This window comes from Ursus americanus, chromosome 18 (assembly GCF_024610735.1).
Source record: "Ursus americanus isolate L20-20 chromosome 18, mUrsAme1.1.p, whole genome shotgun sequence".
Lineage (NCBI taxonomy): Eukaryota > Metazoa > Chordata > Mammalia > Carnivora > Ursidae > Ursus > Ursus americanus.
Window position 1 is genome coordinate 50,711,692 of NC_142144.1, and position 15,798 is coordinate 50,727,489.

Genomic DNA, 15,798 nt, shown 5'->3' on the forward strand with positions numbered 1-15,798 from the left:
GATTATAATTGTCCTATTGCAGTCAGTCTTGATTATATTTAAAATACATATTTTGCCATTCTCATAATGAAAGAATAAGGCACAACATCTGTATTCCACACTGATGATGGTTTTTCACTGATGTCAAAGTCCCTTCCTCAAGGTAGCTGCCACCCAACATTTTTTTCCTGTAGCTGGGAAGATGAACAAACAATTGGATTTCAAGGCAACATTAACTGTATATAAAGGTATGCCACACGTACAACATGATTGATTTCTCCTATCAAAGGGCTCACCAAGTACAAAAAAAAAAAAATCTAACCAAAGAAGTCTCTTTTCCTACAAATCAAATTTCAAGTTTCTAGCATATACGGATTTGATGTGACTATGTTTAAACTATACTAACTGACCAAACTTTTTTAAGTGGGGAGGGGAAGAAATCACAGTTTCAAACAATTCTACTTTAAAAACATAGCATTCAGAATATTAGATTTTTTTGAAAGCGTTTTTGGTGATATGAAATAATGCTAGTTACTTTCAATATCTAAAAGGACACAGTGGGGCACCTGGGTGGTTCAATCGGTTAAGCGTCTGCCTTCCACTCAGGTCATGATCCCAGGGTCCTAGGATCAAGTCCTGCATCAGACTCCCTGCTCAGCGGGGAGCCTGCTTCTCCCCCTCCCTCTCCCTCTGCTGCTCCCCCTGCTTGTGCTCTCTTGCTCTCTCTCTGTCAAATAAATAAATAAAATCTTTAAAAAAAAAAGCAAAAGAATACAGAGGCCTAGTGTTTCTAAAATGTTAAACTGTATCAAATATTAGTTTGCTAATGTTTATTCAATATCCCCTTAAAAGGGTTTGTTTTGGATATTTTTAAGTGATTTCCAAAATTATATAATAAATTTGATGCCCAAAATTATTATAAATATGATTCATTCATGAATTCCATATATCATAAAAGTACTAGGCAATTATATTTCCAACAAATCATCTATTAGACAATAATAGACACACATAAATCACATTTCTCTACTTTTAAATAATGAAATGAACATATCTTTGAATTTGGAATGCTAAAAAAATATACAGTTAATACATTAAGTTGTTAGTAATATAACATCCTTAAATGCTATTCATCACTACAAATTAAATGTTAAGCCTATCATACAGAAGTAACCAAATTTGAAAATAATAGCGTATTATTAAATATATTCAATTTCTAGTTTAAGAGTGCATTCTTATAAGAAGGTAAATTACAACTTGAAAAGTACTGCCAAATACAATACATTATGGCTCCTCTATATATACATATATAGGATAGTAGGTTTGAGAGTGGTAAGAGGTTAGACAGTGTGGTCAAACATTTTATCATTATGAGACATGTTAAGAATCATAATGACCTCTGGTTCAGTCAGCAAAGACCACAAATAACTCAAGTGCAATTATACCAGTTGGGAGAAACCACTATTTTTATAGTTTTATCAAGTACATAAAGTGAATTCTAAAGAAAGTTATGAAATATAGCACTGTATAATATAAACTTTTAGTCATTTGGAAGGATCTTCTTGTTAATTTACTTTTAAAGAAAGTTACAGAATGAATTAAAGTATCTTGAGGTTAATAAAATTAATGACTAGCAAAACAACATCTTAACACAAACTGAATTATATTGAAGGAAAATTATAGTACCTTGTGAAGCATATTTTCTACTGTTCTCATATGATTAGCAACACACTCTTTGTCTCTAGAAAAAAAATTAAAATTAGGTATTAGTAAAACCCAAGCCTTACAACAACTGTTACACATTTTGTATAAGCAGCTATTATTGAAAAATAAGGTTTGGTTATTATTGTACTCCTTCTAAAAGCACAAAACCTAACCACATTCACTGGTATATTTCCACATTTAACTCTTATCTTTAGTTATATTGCCAGCCATAAATTAGAGAGCGATAAAAATCTTAAGGATATCTTCAAAGTTTTAAAAAAAGAAAAGAGGAATGAAAAAATAAATAAATAAATAACTGAAATTTTTAAAAGAGTGAAAAAGAAAGAAAAAGAAGCCATGATTACATTATTGGTTTAAAATGTGCTAGAAAGGCTGAGCTTTCATTCTTTTGATTTCTAAGGAAAGAGATTTAAAAAATCATAGTGGTGGAGATATATTTTGAATGGCCATACTATGCAAAATAATATTTTCCTTTCTACATAGGCTCTTTGTGTTGTAATTGCACAAAAACCCTCTATGACCTTGACTAGAAACAGGCAAAGTTACTAGTCTCTTCTATCAGCCTTGTAGATTGAATTTGGCCTTAATAACGAAATAAAATTTTGGGTGTACAGCAGAGGGAAAATAGTTAACATCAGAACAATTTTGTATGTTGACAGATGGTAGCCAGGTTTATCAAGGTGGTCACTGCTTAATGTATACAAATGTTGAATCGCTATGTTGCATACGTGAAACTAATACTGTATGCCAATTACACTTTGATAAAAGTAAAACTAAATTAAAAGTTTGGATGAAAATACCGAAGACCAAAATTCAATGGTAAATTACAAATTGAAAACTGTAAATAATGTTTCAAATTAACTTTCCTTCATGTTATAAGAACATGTGTCCATGGTCGCAGATCATAGACAGGACAGATTCCTGAATTAGCAGCCATGTTTTGGAGACACAATATGAATCTGGAGACTATAATCTTGTTCCCATTCATCTCTGAATTTTCAGAGCTGCAAGATGCACTAGAAATAACCTAGGCTAAGCTTTCCACTTGCCATGAGGAAAAGACTGAACAATGACAACAAAAAGCCGATTTAGTCAAATTCATATTTTTAAAAACTGACAATCATATATGCCTAATATGGTGATGCAACATTACGGAGCTTCATGATTTTCCTACTGGTGGGTACTCAAACCTGCCAATATTTTGGCATTGTGCAAATTCGTTTTTGCATTATGTGTGAGCAATTTCCCAAGACCAGTGGCAAAGTTGTGGATATCCTAGATGCCATATCCTCTGTTCTGTGATTTAGCTTACAGACTACATTGTCACAACAAAATGTTTAAGTAATATATATATGTATATATATACATATATATATATATATGTATGTATATGTATATATATACATATATACATATACATATGCTAATACACATATTAGCATATATATATTTGCAATTATAGGAATTCAGAATTCCAAATTCAGAGAACACCAAGTTTATTAAAATTAGATGTTTCTTTAATCCATAAATAGATTTTCTTTAAGCCATGCTGTTGTACAAAGGACTGTCTTAAAGTATTCCATGAAATTTGATGTGAGGAACAAATAAAAATACCCAAGAGAGAACTGTTCAATTTGAACTTCACAGTGTATGTCAACTTGATTACGTGGTAAAAGGAAAAACACTCTCAACATATTTACATAGCTGCCCGCTCTGAAAACTGTATATTTTTTCTATTGAACATATTAGAATATACAGCTATAAAATTAAATGAATTTTCCATGATCAATATGTTTTTATTGCACTTAGAAAGATGTTATGATACACATGTTGATTATATACTAGCATTTTTTATGGAAATATTACTTGCAATATTAGTATACCATATGCAGAGCAAAATCTGGGGGCAATGGGGCAGAAGGGAATGAGGAATATGTGATAGAAGAAACTATGAAAAACTTTTAAATAAAGAGTATTCCATTTCATATTAATGAAACCATGGTTTCAAACATGTAACACTACAACAGAGCCCAAAATACACGTAATTCGAGGTTATATAGAAACTTAATACTTTCCCGAGGTTTCTCAATAAAATATACATTTAGCATGTTGAGTTAAGAGTTTTCTTTTTTGAGGATATATCAGAGAATTTCAAAGAGAGACAGCTGTACTTTTGTTTTCTAACACTGTATTATCCAGGGCTAAAACCCGGAGCATGAAAGTAAGAATTGATCTTTTGTCTGTTTTAAGTGATCTCCCCAAGGTCCGAGGGCTCACTTGGCTGCCATGCGGAGGGCACTCTCTGCATCGTGGATGTTCTCCTCCAGCCGACGCTTGTCCTGCTCCAGCTGGGTGAGATGTCTATTGAGCTGACGCAGAGATTGATCTTTTCTTCTCAGCTCCATCTTTGCCTCGGAGAGACTCTGCAAGCAGACAGAAAACAGAGTTACTTGTCAGCCCTGATAATTAACTTCAATTTATGCCATAGGCTATTAAACAAAGAAGGATACAGACTGACTGAGAAGCAGACTTGGGTCATTACACATCAAGGTTTAACAAATTTTCTGCAAAAATTTTACATACTTACTAATTAGAAATGATAGCTCTGGTAAGATTTTGAAAAATGTTTAGCTACAAAAATACAACTCTATCTTATTTTTTTAAATACTGGAAGGCAAATACATTTTATTCTTACCAAAAAAAAAAAATCTGATGATAAAAACCTCAAGTTGCCTTTTCTTTGAATGATGAAGAAGTAAAGATTTCCAAGGGAGAAAGCACATGAAATTTAGAGTCTGTTCAAAACAAGAACTGGTATAAGGACAAAGTGTGCATGTGAGTGAGGGGACGGTGGATAAGGACACCGAGAGAATGGGGATCCCTAACTGAAAAGTACCACTACTTTATTTATAACAGATCCAAAACAGGTTCCTACAGGCATCTCAGCGAACAAACTGGACTCCACAGTAAAACTCACTTACTTCCCATTAAGTAACTCCCGTGTCAAAGATAGCAACACAAACGTGATTAACACCTTTCATCTAACAGAGAAAGTTACAAATAATATTTGCATTCCGAATTATTTACATTTCATAACTATTTTTCTACTCACAGAAGTATAAAATCTGTTGATTGATATTTTGCTCTTTGCTTTAATCTGAAATATTCCCTCAGCACAAAAATTTCAGACGCGAGTGCACAAGTCTATTTTGGAACTTTAGGGCTAAAGGTCTCAGAATCAGACCTCACAATTTAAAGGAGTATTTTCTAGACTTCATGGGATCGTAGGATCCCTTATCACTAAAAATTTGCTCATTCCTTTGCCTATGAAATGTCTATAGTTTTTCAACTAAATTTGTTATACAGTGAGCTAAACAACTGGTTACATACACAGAATATCTTCTCTTTCTTTCTCAGAGTTTAGCCACACATTAATGTCCACCGCTATGATTCAAATATCCAGTAAAGAATAACCAAAATGCTATAATTTCATGTTGAAAATTCTTTCTACAGTATTCTCTTCATGCGTTCACGATAGGTAGTATAGAAAACTCAAGCAGCCTGCATGGCACTAAAACCATTAATTCACCCTAAATGCTAGTACAGTGAAAGCGATCAGCAGTCAAATCAGGTATTTTAAAACGTTAAAAGTTTTTAAATTCAGTATTTCACTTTTCAAACAGTCGAGCTGCTTCCAGACAAACAGAAATTTAAGAAATTAAAAATAAGCAAGCTGTGATTACTTATTAGATACATTTTATTTTAATCTTCAGTGTTAACAGATCATCAAGAACATCCCATTATAGAACAGCCACTGATTCAAACCAACTTTAAAAAGACAACAAAGAGTAGATTGTTAAAGGCCACGCTAAACCTAGGTATTTTGTGCCAATGTTAAGATACTTAAAGGCATTGCAGTATCATGAGATTTCTCGATTTAAAAAAGTAAAATCCATTTGAGTCCTTTTAAAGCCGGTATTTCTGACATCTTTCAGTTAACAAAACATGGTATTTTTCAGATATGAAGATAAAACTAATGAACCACTACCAGTTATGCATAAAGTTCGAATTCTTCTTCCAACAGAAATAATGGACTTGTGCCAATCCATTCCAACTCTCTTGCTCAGTAACTCTCATGACTAGCAGTGGATGCTTGTGAGGGGGAATCAGGGTGTTGCCTCTAGCCTTGTCCGGAGTGACGCTCACTAGTCCAGTCTGAGAGAAACCCATGACCCTGGCATTATCACAACACCACACTTGACTTTTCAGCAATCCTATGACATCCTTTCAAAGACCGAGTAACTCACAGAATCCGAATTTTTACTATATATCCAAATCTTCTTGTTTTCCCCTGGCTTTCATTTTCTTCTCTCAGGGGCAATGGCAGGGAGCCACCAAAGTCTCCTAAAGCTTGCCCCATTTCACAATAGCTGAATTTAGCCCGTTATAAGACTGAAATGGCAGAAAATGAACGAAAAGTGGTATAAACGAAGCGGCGTAGGTCACACTTCCTTATTCGAAAATGAAGAGATAGTAATCATAGTGACATAACCCACAGACACAGAATCCCCATTCTAAGGAGCTGAGGTACATTACAATGGAACCCACATACATCAGTGGGTCCTAAGGTTCATAAAGATGTGCATAAAACACAGAGGCATAAAAAGTGCTTCAATATTATGTCGTTTCCCTAATAGTCACCTTTTTGTTTTTGTTTTTGATGACAAAAGTAGAAATCTTTAAAAATCTCCACACTGAGCTTTGAAGAAGGAAAAACATGTTTACACGTGTGGGCATAACGTATATACGTCTACGCCTTTACCATGTATAATATATAGTCTACATTATATATTTCTATAAAACTTTAAGTTCAGCTTTTCTTTTCTCCTGTCCAGGTTTATCTAATTAAAACCCACGATAAACTTTATGGACTCTAATATTTCCAACCGAATGACTGAAACCAAGAGGGTGTGCCTCCAGGCAGCAAGGCAACAATGATAAGCAGCAGGTTAGCCACTAATTTCTCAACCAGGGTAGATTGTGAAAGTGTGATGTTCTGATATCCAAGAAACTGTTCAGGAGAGAATAGGATAAATCAAGTTTAATAACTCTGCTCCTAATTGTTCCCCCAATGCTCAACTCTAATTACTTGGAGAACTCTCCTGACTGTCACCTGATATTAAGTTGTTGGAGGCTGAGCCTGGAACAGCGAGATAATCAATAAACATTTAGTGGGGAGAAGAATGAAGATCCTGTTAAGCAGTGGGAACCCGCAGCACCCAAAGCCCTTCTGCTCATGAGAAAACCTATGGGACAGCCATAGTGATTGCAAAGCAATAATCCAAAGCACTGTTTTTAGGCCTTGAGGCCTTTAGGCAACAGTACATTTGAGGAAAAAAGGTTAACACGGTCACCCTAATTACAGCCCACTTTCACATACTTCATATATAAGCGAAGACAAGCCAATTAGGTAGAAAGGAAGATAAGGGAAGTTTTATTTGTATACTAATTAAACCCCTGATGAAATTAAAGGAAAAACATACAGCTCTGTAATTGTGTCTGAGAAAGGTCACTTCAGGGTCAGTTATCAGAACAGCACAGCCTTGAGATATTTCACTTAATCCACAGTACAGCCCTCATTTTGTACTCAGGTCTTAATATTTACAAAAAAAAAAAAATTCAAAGCCTGATACTGCATTTATCTTTAAACTGTGTTGTGAACAATTTTAGCTGTTAGAGATAACAAGAGTTTTTAAAAAGACAGAATAATATTCTACCGAGGTAAGAATCGATGCCACCATTCTGTCCAAGATTCTGAGTTTTCACCTTAAAACCAAAATGTTTTAAAGCAAATTTTTACAACAAAATCCCAAACTGACTGTATATCCAAAGCTACTCTGCAATATATCTATTGTATATGTTTGGATAACGGTGTTACTGCTCACGTCCATTTACACCTCTCGCAGTCCGGGGACAGGGGATAGAGGGGGAGCAATGCTTTCACTAAACTACTTATAAGAAGATGTTTTTTCATCTGGATTTTTTTCCTAAGGTGGTCATGAAAAGGTATTTATTGCTAATGAAAGCTGGCAAGAAAAGTATGGATACCAAGGAAGTAGTTAAATATAGGGAAGGCTTAGGGATAGAAGACATGGCAGATGTGAATATTAAAAGACCCACCCATTTTTTTTAAATGCCTTTTTTCTTATTTGTATTTTCTGAAGTTCCCATAATAAACCTGCATTATTATTCAATAAGAACACAAGTTATTTTTTAATTCACACATGATTTCATACTTCTAAAGTTTTAAATGTTTATTAAAGCTAACACTTTGTTTTAACACTTTTGTTTAATTTTATATTCAAAGCTAACACTTTGAATATAAATTAAAATTCTATTAGCTTGCACCTATGAAAATACTTTGTGAGGTGGAAATTTTTTTAATAACCGCTTTATGGAGATAGAACTCACCTACCACATAATTCACCTTTTTAAAGTGTACACTTTAGTGGGCTTTAGTTTGTTCACATAGTTGAACAACCATCACCAGTAGAGGTCTGTTTCAAGGAGGAGAAGTTCTTTAAAAAAAAAAAACTTGTCACAACAACATGGCCGCCTAAATACAGTATCTCCCATCTCAGCAAACTCGAATTTTAGACTAATACAAGATATACAAAAGTTGTCATTTTGTTCAGTAATAGTTTCAAAAATATAAAATTTATAACACATATTCCATGAATCAGATTATTTGATTAATAAATGCGGTCTAGTACAAAAGTTAAAGTTATCTGAGAGAATGTACACAACTCTCCAATTGATGTTTCTGGATATTAAGGGAATCATCCCACATGGCTCTTTCTCATAAGGGTACAGTGTAGCAGTGTTTTAGACCATTAGGCCAGCGAGAAAGACCGAGCCCCAGGAGATACCACTTTTATAGATTTTCTTTTGTCTAATGGGAAATATCTATGGATCCACATTCCTACAGACTAAAAGCTAATGGCTTATTCAATTTGGTACAAAAGTTAGTCATACAAAATGAAAGGCAAGACAACAACATAAGTGTTACAAAGAGTGAAGCTACATTTCCTACGTCAGGGGTAAAAAACATCTGTGACATATATTTTTAAACTTTACTGCTAACTATAATTTTTGAATAAACATTCCTAGATTGTGATAAATTGGGAACAACATCTCAGGGCACTAAAACTAAGGTTGGAAAAGGAAACAGCATGGTCTTCAGCCCTACTCTAATAATGGAACAACTAGAAAAGTATATAAATCAAGAACTGAGTAGCTGCTGGGTGGACCACACTAGGCTGGCTGCCACAGAAAGTATCAAGTTAAAGCTTACAACTGGGCATACAAGTTAGGGCTGAAACTAAAGAACACCATATTTCACAATAAAGCATGAAAATCTCTGAGATAAGCAACTAGACAATTTATAATAAATATACGATAGTAAAAGATGCTATGTGGCAAAATTAATATGGATAAATTTTGGTTCTTAGTATTCTGTAGTTTAGATGGATAGTTTGAATTAAAAGTTCTGCAATTTTTAAGTTATCTTCCTTAGGGATGCTATCTTTTATTATTTTCTAATAAAAATCCTACACAGAAGGTAAGTGACATATTTATAAGCTGCAGCGAAGATGAAATACCTCACCCATTTTGGGGGTTGAATAAATGACAGTCTAGTTACAACTCACATGTCTAATAAGATGATAGATGTGAAAGTGTCCTATAAACCAAAGAAGGCTACATAAATTTAATATGCATAATTAATGCAATACTTACACTTCTCCAGTTAGTGTCATTACAGTCTTCTTTAAATCCCACCTATATGTGGCAACTTCTGAGTCTCTCTTTTATTTCTACATCATCATTTAAATATATATATATGTAAATATATATAATTTTTAAATAACTATTTCTATCACACTTGAAAAAGAAAAAAGGAAATTAACAAACCAAATATAAAGTAAGTTACTTTTATAAATAAGCCATATGGTAGATGATTATCCAAAAAATGGAGCAAATGAGCGATGAAAATTCACCTTTAAAATTTCAAAGTATGCTGTAAGATTTTGTTGTATAATGGTTTATGGCTGTTGGTACCATATTCTCATATATTCCTTTGTAAATGTCCTCTTACATCCCATCAATATAAAAGCAAAAAGTTAATCCTTCGCAGTAAACTAACTGAAAGTGATCAATAGTAAAATATAACGGAAAGAAAAGGAACCTCATACAAGTGTTCAAAGTATACTGAATGCTGTTCTAAACCTCACATAGATACTACAAAGCCTGGGTAGACTAAAAGGGTTAGGTAATAATAAGGAAAAGTGGGAGAGAAATAATTGAAACACATTTCAGAGGACAAAAAAAGGAGGATAATAAAGAGAATCACGAGAGCTCTCTCAACTGGAAAATACACTCAGGAAAGTACAGAACGGACAAGTGGTAGCTAGATTTACTGGGATACACGGCATGGAAGCAGTAATGTGGCAGGAATATTTTCTCAGAACATAAAACAAACATGCATTTCGCTGCACTACAGGCCTTATAAAACAGAAACCGGCTGCAGGAGACAACCACCATGATGCTGCTCTAATAGAATCAGCTCTTGAGCGCCTGGTGGCTCAGTTGGTTAAGCCTTCGGCTCAGGTCATGATCCCAGAATCCTGGGTTCGAGTCCCACATCAGGCTTCCTGCTCTGCAGGGAGTCTGCTTCTCCCTTTGCCCTTCACCCTGCTCGTGCTCTCTCTTGAGCTCTCTCGCAAATAAATAAATAAGAATCCTTAAAAAAAAAAAAAAAGAATCAGCTCTTACATGGCCTCTAAGTACCCTCAGTTAATCCCTAAGAAATAGAAGGGGAGAGAATACACATAGGCTCTTCTGTTGGACCTTATCGGCTACAGACTACCCCCAAAACTTCACACAGATGATAACCTTAGCCAGGTGAAGGTCCAGAAAGTTGCTTAATTCCCTGGCAATAGTTTAAGCGAGTCAAGCTATGAATTAGGTTGTAGAAAAAATATAATTTAGAATTAAATGCTGCTTTCAAATCACTTGAGAATTACCTAAAACTACTGTCTAAGAGGAATTTGAAAAAAAAATATGAATAATTTATAAAGGCCTTCATATAGTTGGGTTGCTGACATTTAAATAAAAAGAAATTATTGTTGGAAGAATTTTTCAATTTTAAGAATTCTTTCTGTGATATAATTGAATAATAGATTAGGTAACCCTATATCATTATTAAAATACCCTCACAGTAATATTTTCATTGTGCTACAGAATTTAAATGACTATTTATCTTGAATATGCTACATATTAAATAATATTAATAAAAGTAAATCAAATATCAGCTGAGTAAAAATCAATTATTTAAGAGAATCTGAAGGTCAAATGTAACTTAGAAAAATAAACTTAGGTTATTTTAGACATAAATGTAAATAAAACAAAGTCCAAGTTTTTTCTTGAAAGTTTATTCATTGGATGAATTTTTGTGTGTTAAGTATTATACTACTGATTGCTATCTTAATGTTAGAAGTATAATCACAGGGGGGAAGTTCTAAACACCACACCTTCACTAACACGCACCATCTGGAGCATTCCACCTTTGTATAAAGACCCTAGGCCTGTTCTCAAACAACGCCTGTCATACTGTAAGTGTTCAATAAATGTTTGCAATTATAACTTATCTTCCCCAAATCCGGGTGGGGGGGTGGATAGCTTGAGTGGCAACTGAACTATATGACTGTCATCATTCAAACATCTCATTGTTACATTAACTCATTTGACTCTTCATAGTCCAGTGAGACGGTTCACATTATCATTCCTATTTTATACACAATGAAACCAAGAATCAGAGAAGTTAAGTAATGTTCCCAAGGTCATGTAACTACTGAACGGGTTTACAAAATGTGATCCGAGTCACAGCACACTAAATCCTTGCTCTTTATCCTTCACTACAATGACATTAGTAACCATCTCTCCAGAGTTTTCCTAAAATCCGCTAACTGGGAAATCCCTATGGAAATGGAAAACCAATACTTCACCTATTTCTCAAGTAAGGTAAGGTATTTCAATCTATGTAAATGGCTGCTTTCTATTTATATTGAAATAAGCTTCAATAAGGACTTGAGTATTATGTAATGGCACACTTTCTACGTCAAAAATCAAAGCATGCACAATTTAAGATCCCCTGTGTGAAAACAGGATCACTGTCATCATCTATTAAATGTACTAATGAAATTTAAAAATAAATATTTGCAAAGTAAGGATGAATTATATAGCACACCACTGCAGTTCAGAATTTTATATATTTCAAGACCATATTAGGCCGCTGCTTTTTTTCAACCTTTTGAAAAGCAGTGGCGTTCTCTTTCTCTCTCCTTTATAAGTTAGCAACAAGAGCTTTGAAATTTCCCTACAGATCTTGAGATGTGGCTGCCTAGTATAACCTCAACTTCTTAAAGATTTATGACAGGATCTCCACACTATCCCAATATATATCAAGCTCTGTAATAGCAATACTGGTAGCCAAACCCACCTGGGAAAGAGACGTCAGCGACCGTGTAAAAAGTCATCTACATGCCTAATTCAATCCAAAAATGCCATCTTTGAAGAACTGACACCACATAGATTATATTATAATATTTTAGCAACAGAAGAATTAGTCATCAGTACTGATACTTGTTATTCAAAGATGTGAGAGTAGAATTGCATTTGACTTAAAAGAATCCCATTACACTTACACTGAAAGGGATAAAGGAGAGGAGATGGGGAAAGGGAAAGGAATTGAAAGAGAGAGCAAGAGTTCAAATCTGGCAGTTCCGGTGCCACTCCAGGTCCTCTGTCTGCAGATGGCACGAAAACAGGTGACATGTGCAAAGCAAATGCCAACTACAACCAAGCCTTCCGTTTCATCTGGTCGCCCTCACGTGGCTCTGATACTGCGAACACTCTCGCAAGGAGGTAAAAGTGAGAGTATGTCCTGTACAGAAGATGTACTTTCCATTCAACTTGGCCTCTGAATGTACACCAACTGCATTTGGTGCCCAACCAAAGAAATGGCAACATATTCCAACATGGAGGAAATCCTGGCTGTTCTGGGTTTGTTTAGAGTATGTCATCTCTAATTTGGCCATCCTGAAGGGACTTTTTAAAGGAATAAAGATATATAGGAGCCGTTTATTGAATTGGGTAGACTGGAAGGGGTGAAAAGAAATAAAATGGCTTAATCCTTTTTCCACTAATAACTTCAAATATTCCATTAGATTTCCCTACAGAAAAAAAGTTGCTTTAGATTGTGTAAGATTTTTGCCTTATATGTTGATCCTAAAACCTAATCTCAACAGAGGATGTGACTCTACTGTATCCATTTGTAATCATGCCCATTCATGCCAAAGCCATTAATAAGAATAATAGTAATAAGAAGAAGAGCTAACACTTCCTGAGTACTAATCTTATTAATTCTGTGAGGTCTGTATTACTATTATTCCCACTTTACATATGAGGGAACTGAGGCACAGAGCTCAAGTAACTTGCCCTAGATTACACAGAGCCAGAGTTCAAAACCAGGCAGGGTGAGATAGAACTAAATACATAAAAACAAAATGACTTCCTATCTAGAAAAATGAGAAGAGGTTTAGAAAACAGTTGGTTTTCTTTTTTAAGATTTTATTTATTTATTTGAGAGAGAGAGAGAGAGAGAGAGAGCACGAGCAGGGGGGAAGGGAAGGAGAGGGAGAAGCAGACTCCCTGCTGAGCAGGGAGCCCCATGCAGGACTCGATCCCAGGACCCCGGGATCATGACCCAGGCTGAAGGCAGCCACTTAACCGACTGAGCCACCCAGGCACCCAGCAGTTGGTTTTCAAGCTAAGTGTTCGATGTTGTGAAGATCATTCCCAGCAGAATAAAATGGCATGTTCCGAGAAATACAAGAGGTAAGGCATGACTGAAGGATGCCATTGAGAATGGCAGGAGAAAAGACTAGAAAGGTACATGCAGGCTTGTGGCCAGAAAACTAGACTTTGAATCTTGCAAATGGTTTTTATACAATATTCTGCAGAAGTGTATCAAGATAACTTGGGGGCAACACTTGAATTAACGGACTCCCAACTCCCTTCCTTCTTTCAACCAGCCTGTTTTAATGTTTTCTATGAGCTTTTGTATGAGATTATGTTCAAAGAAGGGTTCTATGGCTGAGTACTTGCCCACTACTGTCACAGAAAGCTATGGGAAGCCACTGTGGGGTTCCCGGCCTGGAGCAGCATTCTCCAGTCTTGGTCTCAGAGATCATATATACAAACCGTAACTGCCCCGATCAGAATAGTGCACAAGATCGTTGTGGCCATACTGCAACAGCTCATTTGCATCTTCAGCTGGAACCTAACAAAGGTTTAATAAGATTTCAGCTTTGAGTATTCAGTGATATACTAGATATACCAGATTTAAAAGAATTTTTAAAAGAACTGACTTGTAGCAGATAGTTTCCCTTAGTATGCTAAAGAGTATTATATCAAATTCACGTTTACATTACTCAAGCAGGGTAAATATTAAATATTTACTCTATATAAATGCAACATCCTAGTCATATATTTTCTATTTCTACTAAAAACTGTATGAAATCCTGTAAGTTATTTGAAACCTATGACAGACAGCCATAAACTGAGTCACAGTAGAAATATATGATGAAAAGGATACCTTATTTAGGAGCACAAAAAACTTGATTAACAGCTAAACTCAGTGATTATTTTCTAAGAACTACACTGTTAGTTCTACAGTTTAAAAATGTCCCTTTCACATTTTACCAATAACAAGTTAGTTATTATGTTGGGTCATTTTAAATTAAAAAGGTTCAAAAAAAAGTTACCACTAGCAATAATCATTAAGTTATTAAGCTTTCCTATTATGCCATAACCCATAACAGTTATTTTTTTAACATAACTGAGTGAAATATAGAATTTTTAATCCCTCTTCCTCCTAATAATTATAGACAAAGAGACTGAAAATGAGTAACACAGACGGTGTTAAAAAAAAAAAGGTTGAGCAATGGTTAATAATTTCAAAAAAAATATTAGGAAAAAGCAGAGAGATGGGCCCAAGGCTCAATTTCTTGAGAAACTGTACTTAGGAAAACTTGCATCTCTGTTTTTGTTTTTGTTTTAAGATTTTATTTCTGCATTTGAGAGAGACAGAACATGAGCATGAGCACAAGCAGGGGCAGGAGGCACAGGGAGAGGGAGAAGTAGGCTCCTTGTGCAGCAAGGAACTGAATATGAGACTCAATCCCACGACCCTGGGATCATGAACTGAGCCGAAGGCAGACACTTAACCGACTGAGCTACCCAGGCATTCCAAAACTTGCACCTTTGGGTAGTAACAGTTGAAAAAAAAAAAATATACACACACACACACACACACACACACACACACACACACACACACACTGGGGAAGTAACAATATAGCAAAAAACATTATTTTATGGCTTTGTTTCAAAGGGAATTTTCCTGTGTAAGGGTGTGTGTGTGTGTGTGTGTGTGTGTGTGTATACACAAGTATATATACCTACTCAATAAATAGTACCATTTTGAAGGGAAAAATGAAGGGGGGTAAACAGACAGGGAAATGAACCATGAGAGACTATGGACTCTGGGAAACAAACTGAGGGTTTTAGAGGGGAGGGGGGTGGGGGATTGGGATAGGCCGGTGATGGGTATTAAGGAGGGCACGTATTGCATGGAGCACTGGGTGTTATACGCAAACAATGAATCATGGAACACTACACCAAAAACTAATAATGTACTGTAGGGTGACTAACATAACATAATAAAAAAAAATAGTACCATTTTGGTTACAAAGAGCTTACCATACAATTAGTATAGTTTACATTTCCGATCCCTCTGTAATCAGCCCATTCACCTGAAGAAAAACACACAGCTCTTCTATCCATCTAAATGACCGAGATCACCATCTAGTGGTGACTCCTTGAAATGTCAGGTATATGGCTTCTGGAACCTAAGAAAATGCTGTATAGAATGTGATTAACAGAGTCTACATACTCTAGAATATTCTTATTTAA

At 35.1% G+C, this 15,798-nt stretch overlaps 1 protein-coding gene across 3 annotated transcripts in view; it reads right to left on the bottom strand.

Annotated features, from left to right (window-relative positions):
* CCDC171 (coiled-coil domain containing 171) overlaps positions 1 to 15,798 on the bottom strand; it is a 293,932-nt gene that overhangs the window by 89,226 nt on the left and 188,908 nt on the right. For all 3 annotated transcript variants that reach the window (XM_087869628.1, XM_045780223.2, XM_045780224.2), the window contains 2 exons: positions 3,982 to 4,127; positions 1,666 to 1,720 (listed from right to left, as the gene is read on the bottom strand). In XM_087869628.1, the coding sequence (XP_087725754.1) occupies positions 1,666 to 1,720; positions 3,982 to 4,127 (201 nt within the window). The remainder of the gene's footprint in view (positions 1 to 1,665; positions 1,721 to 3,981; positions 4,128 to 15,798) is intronic.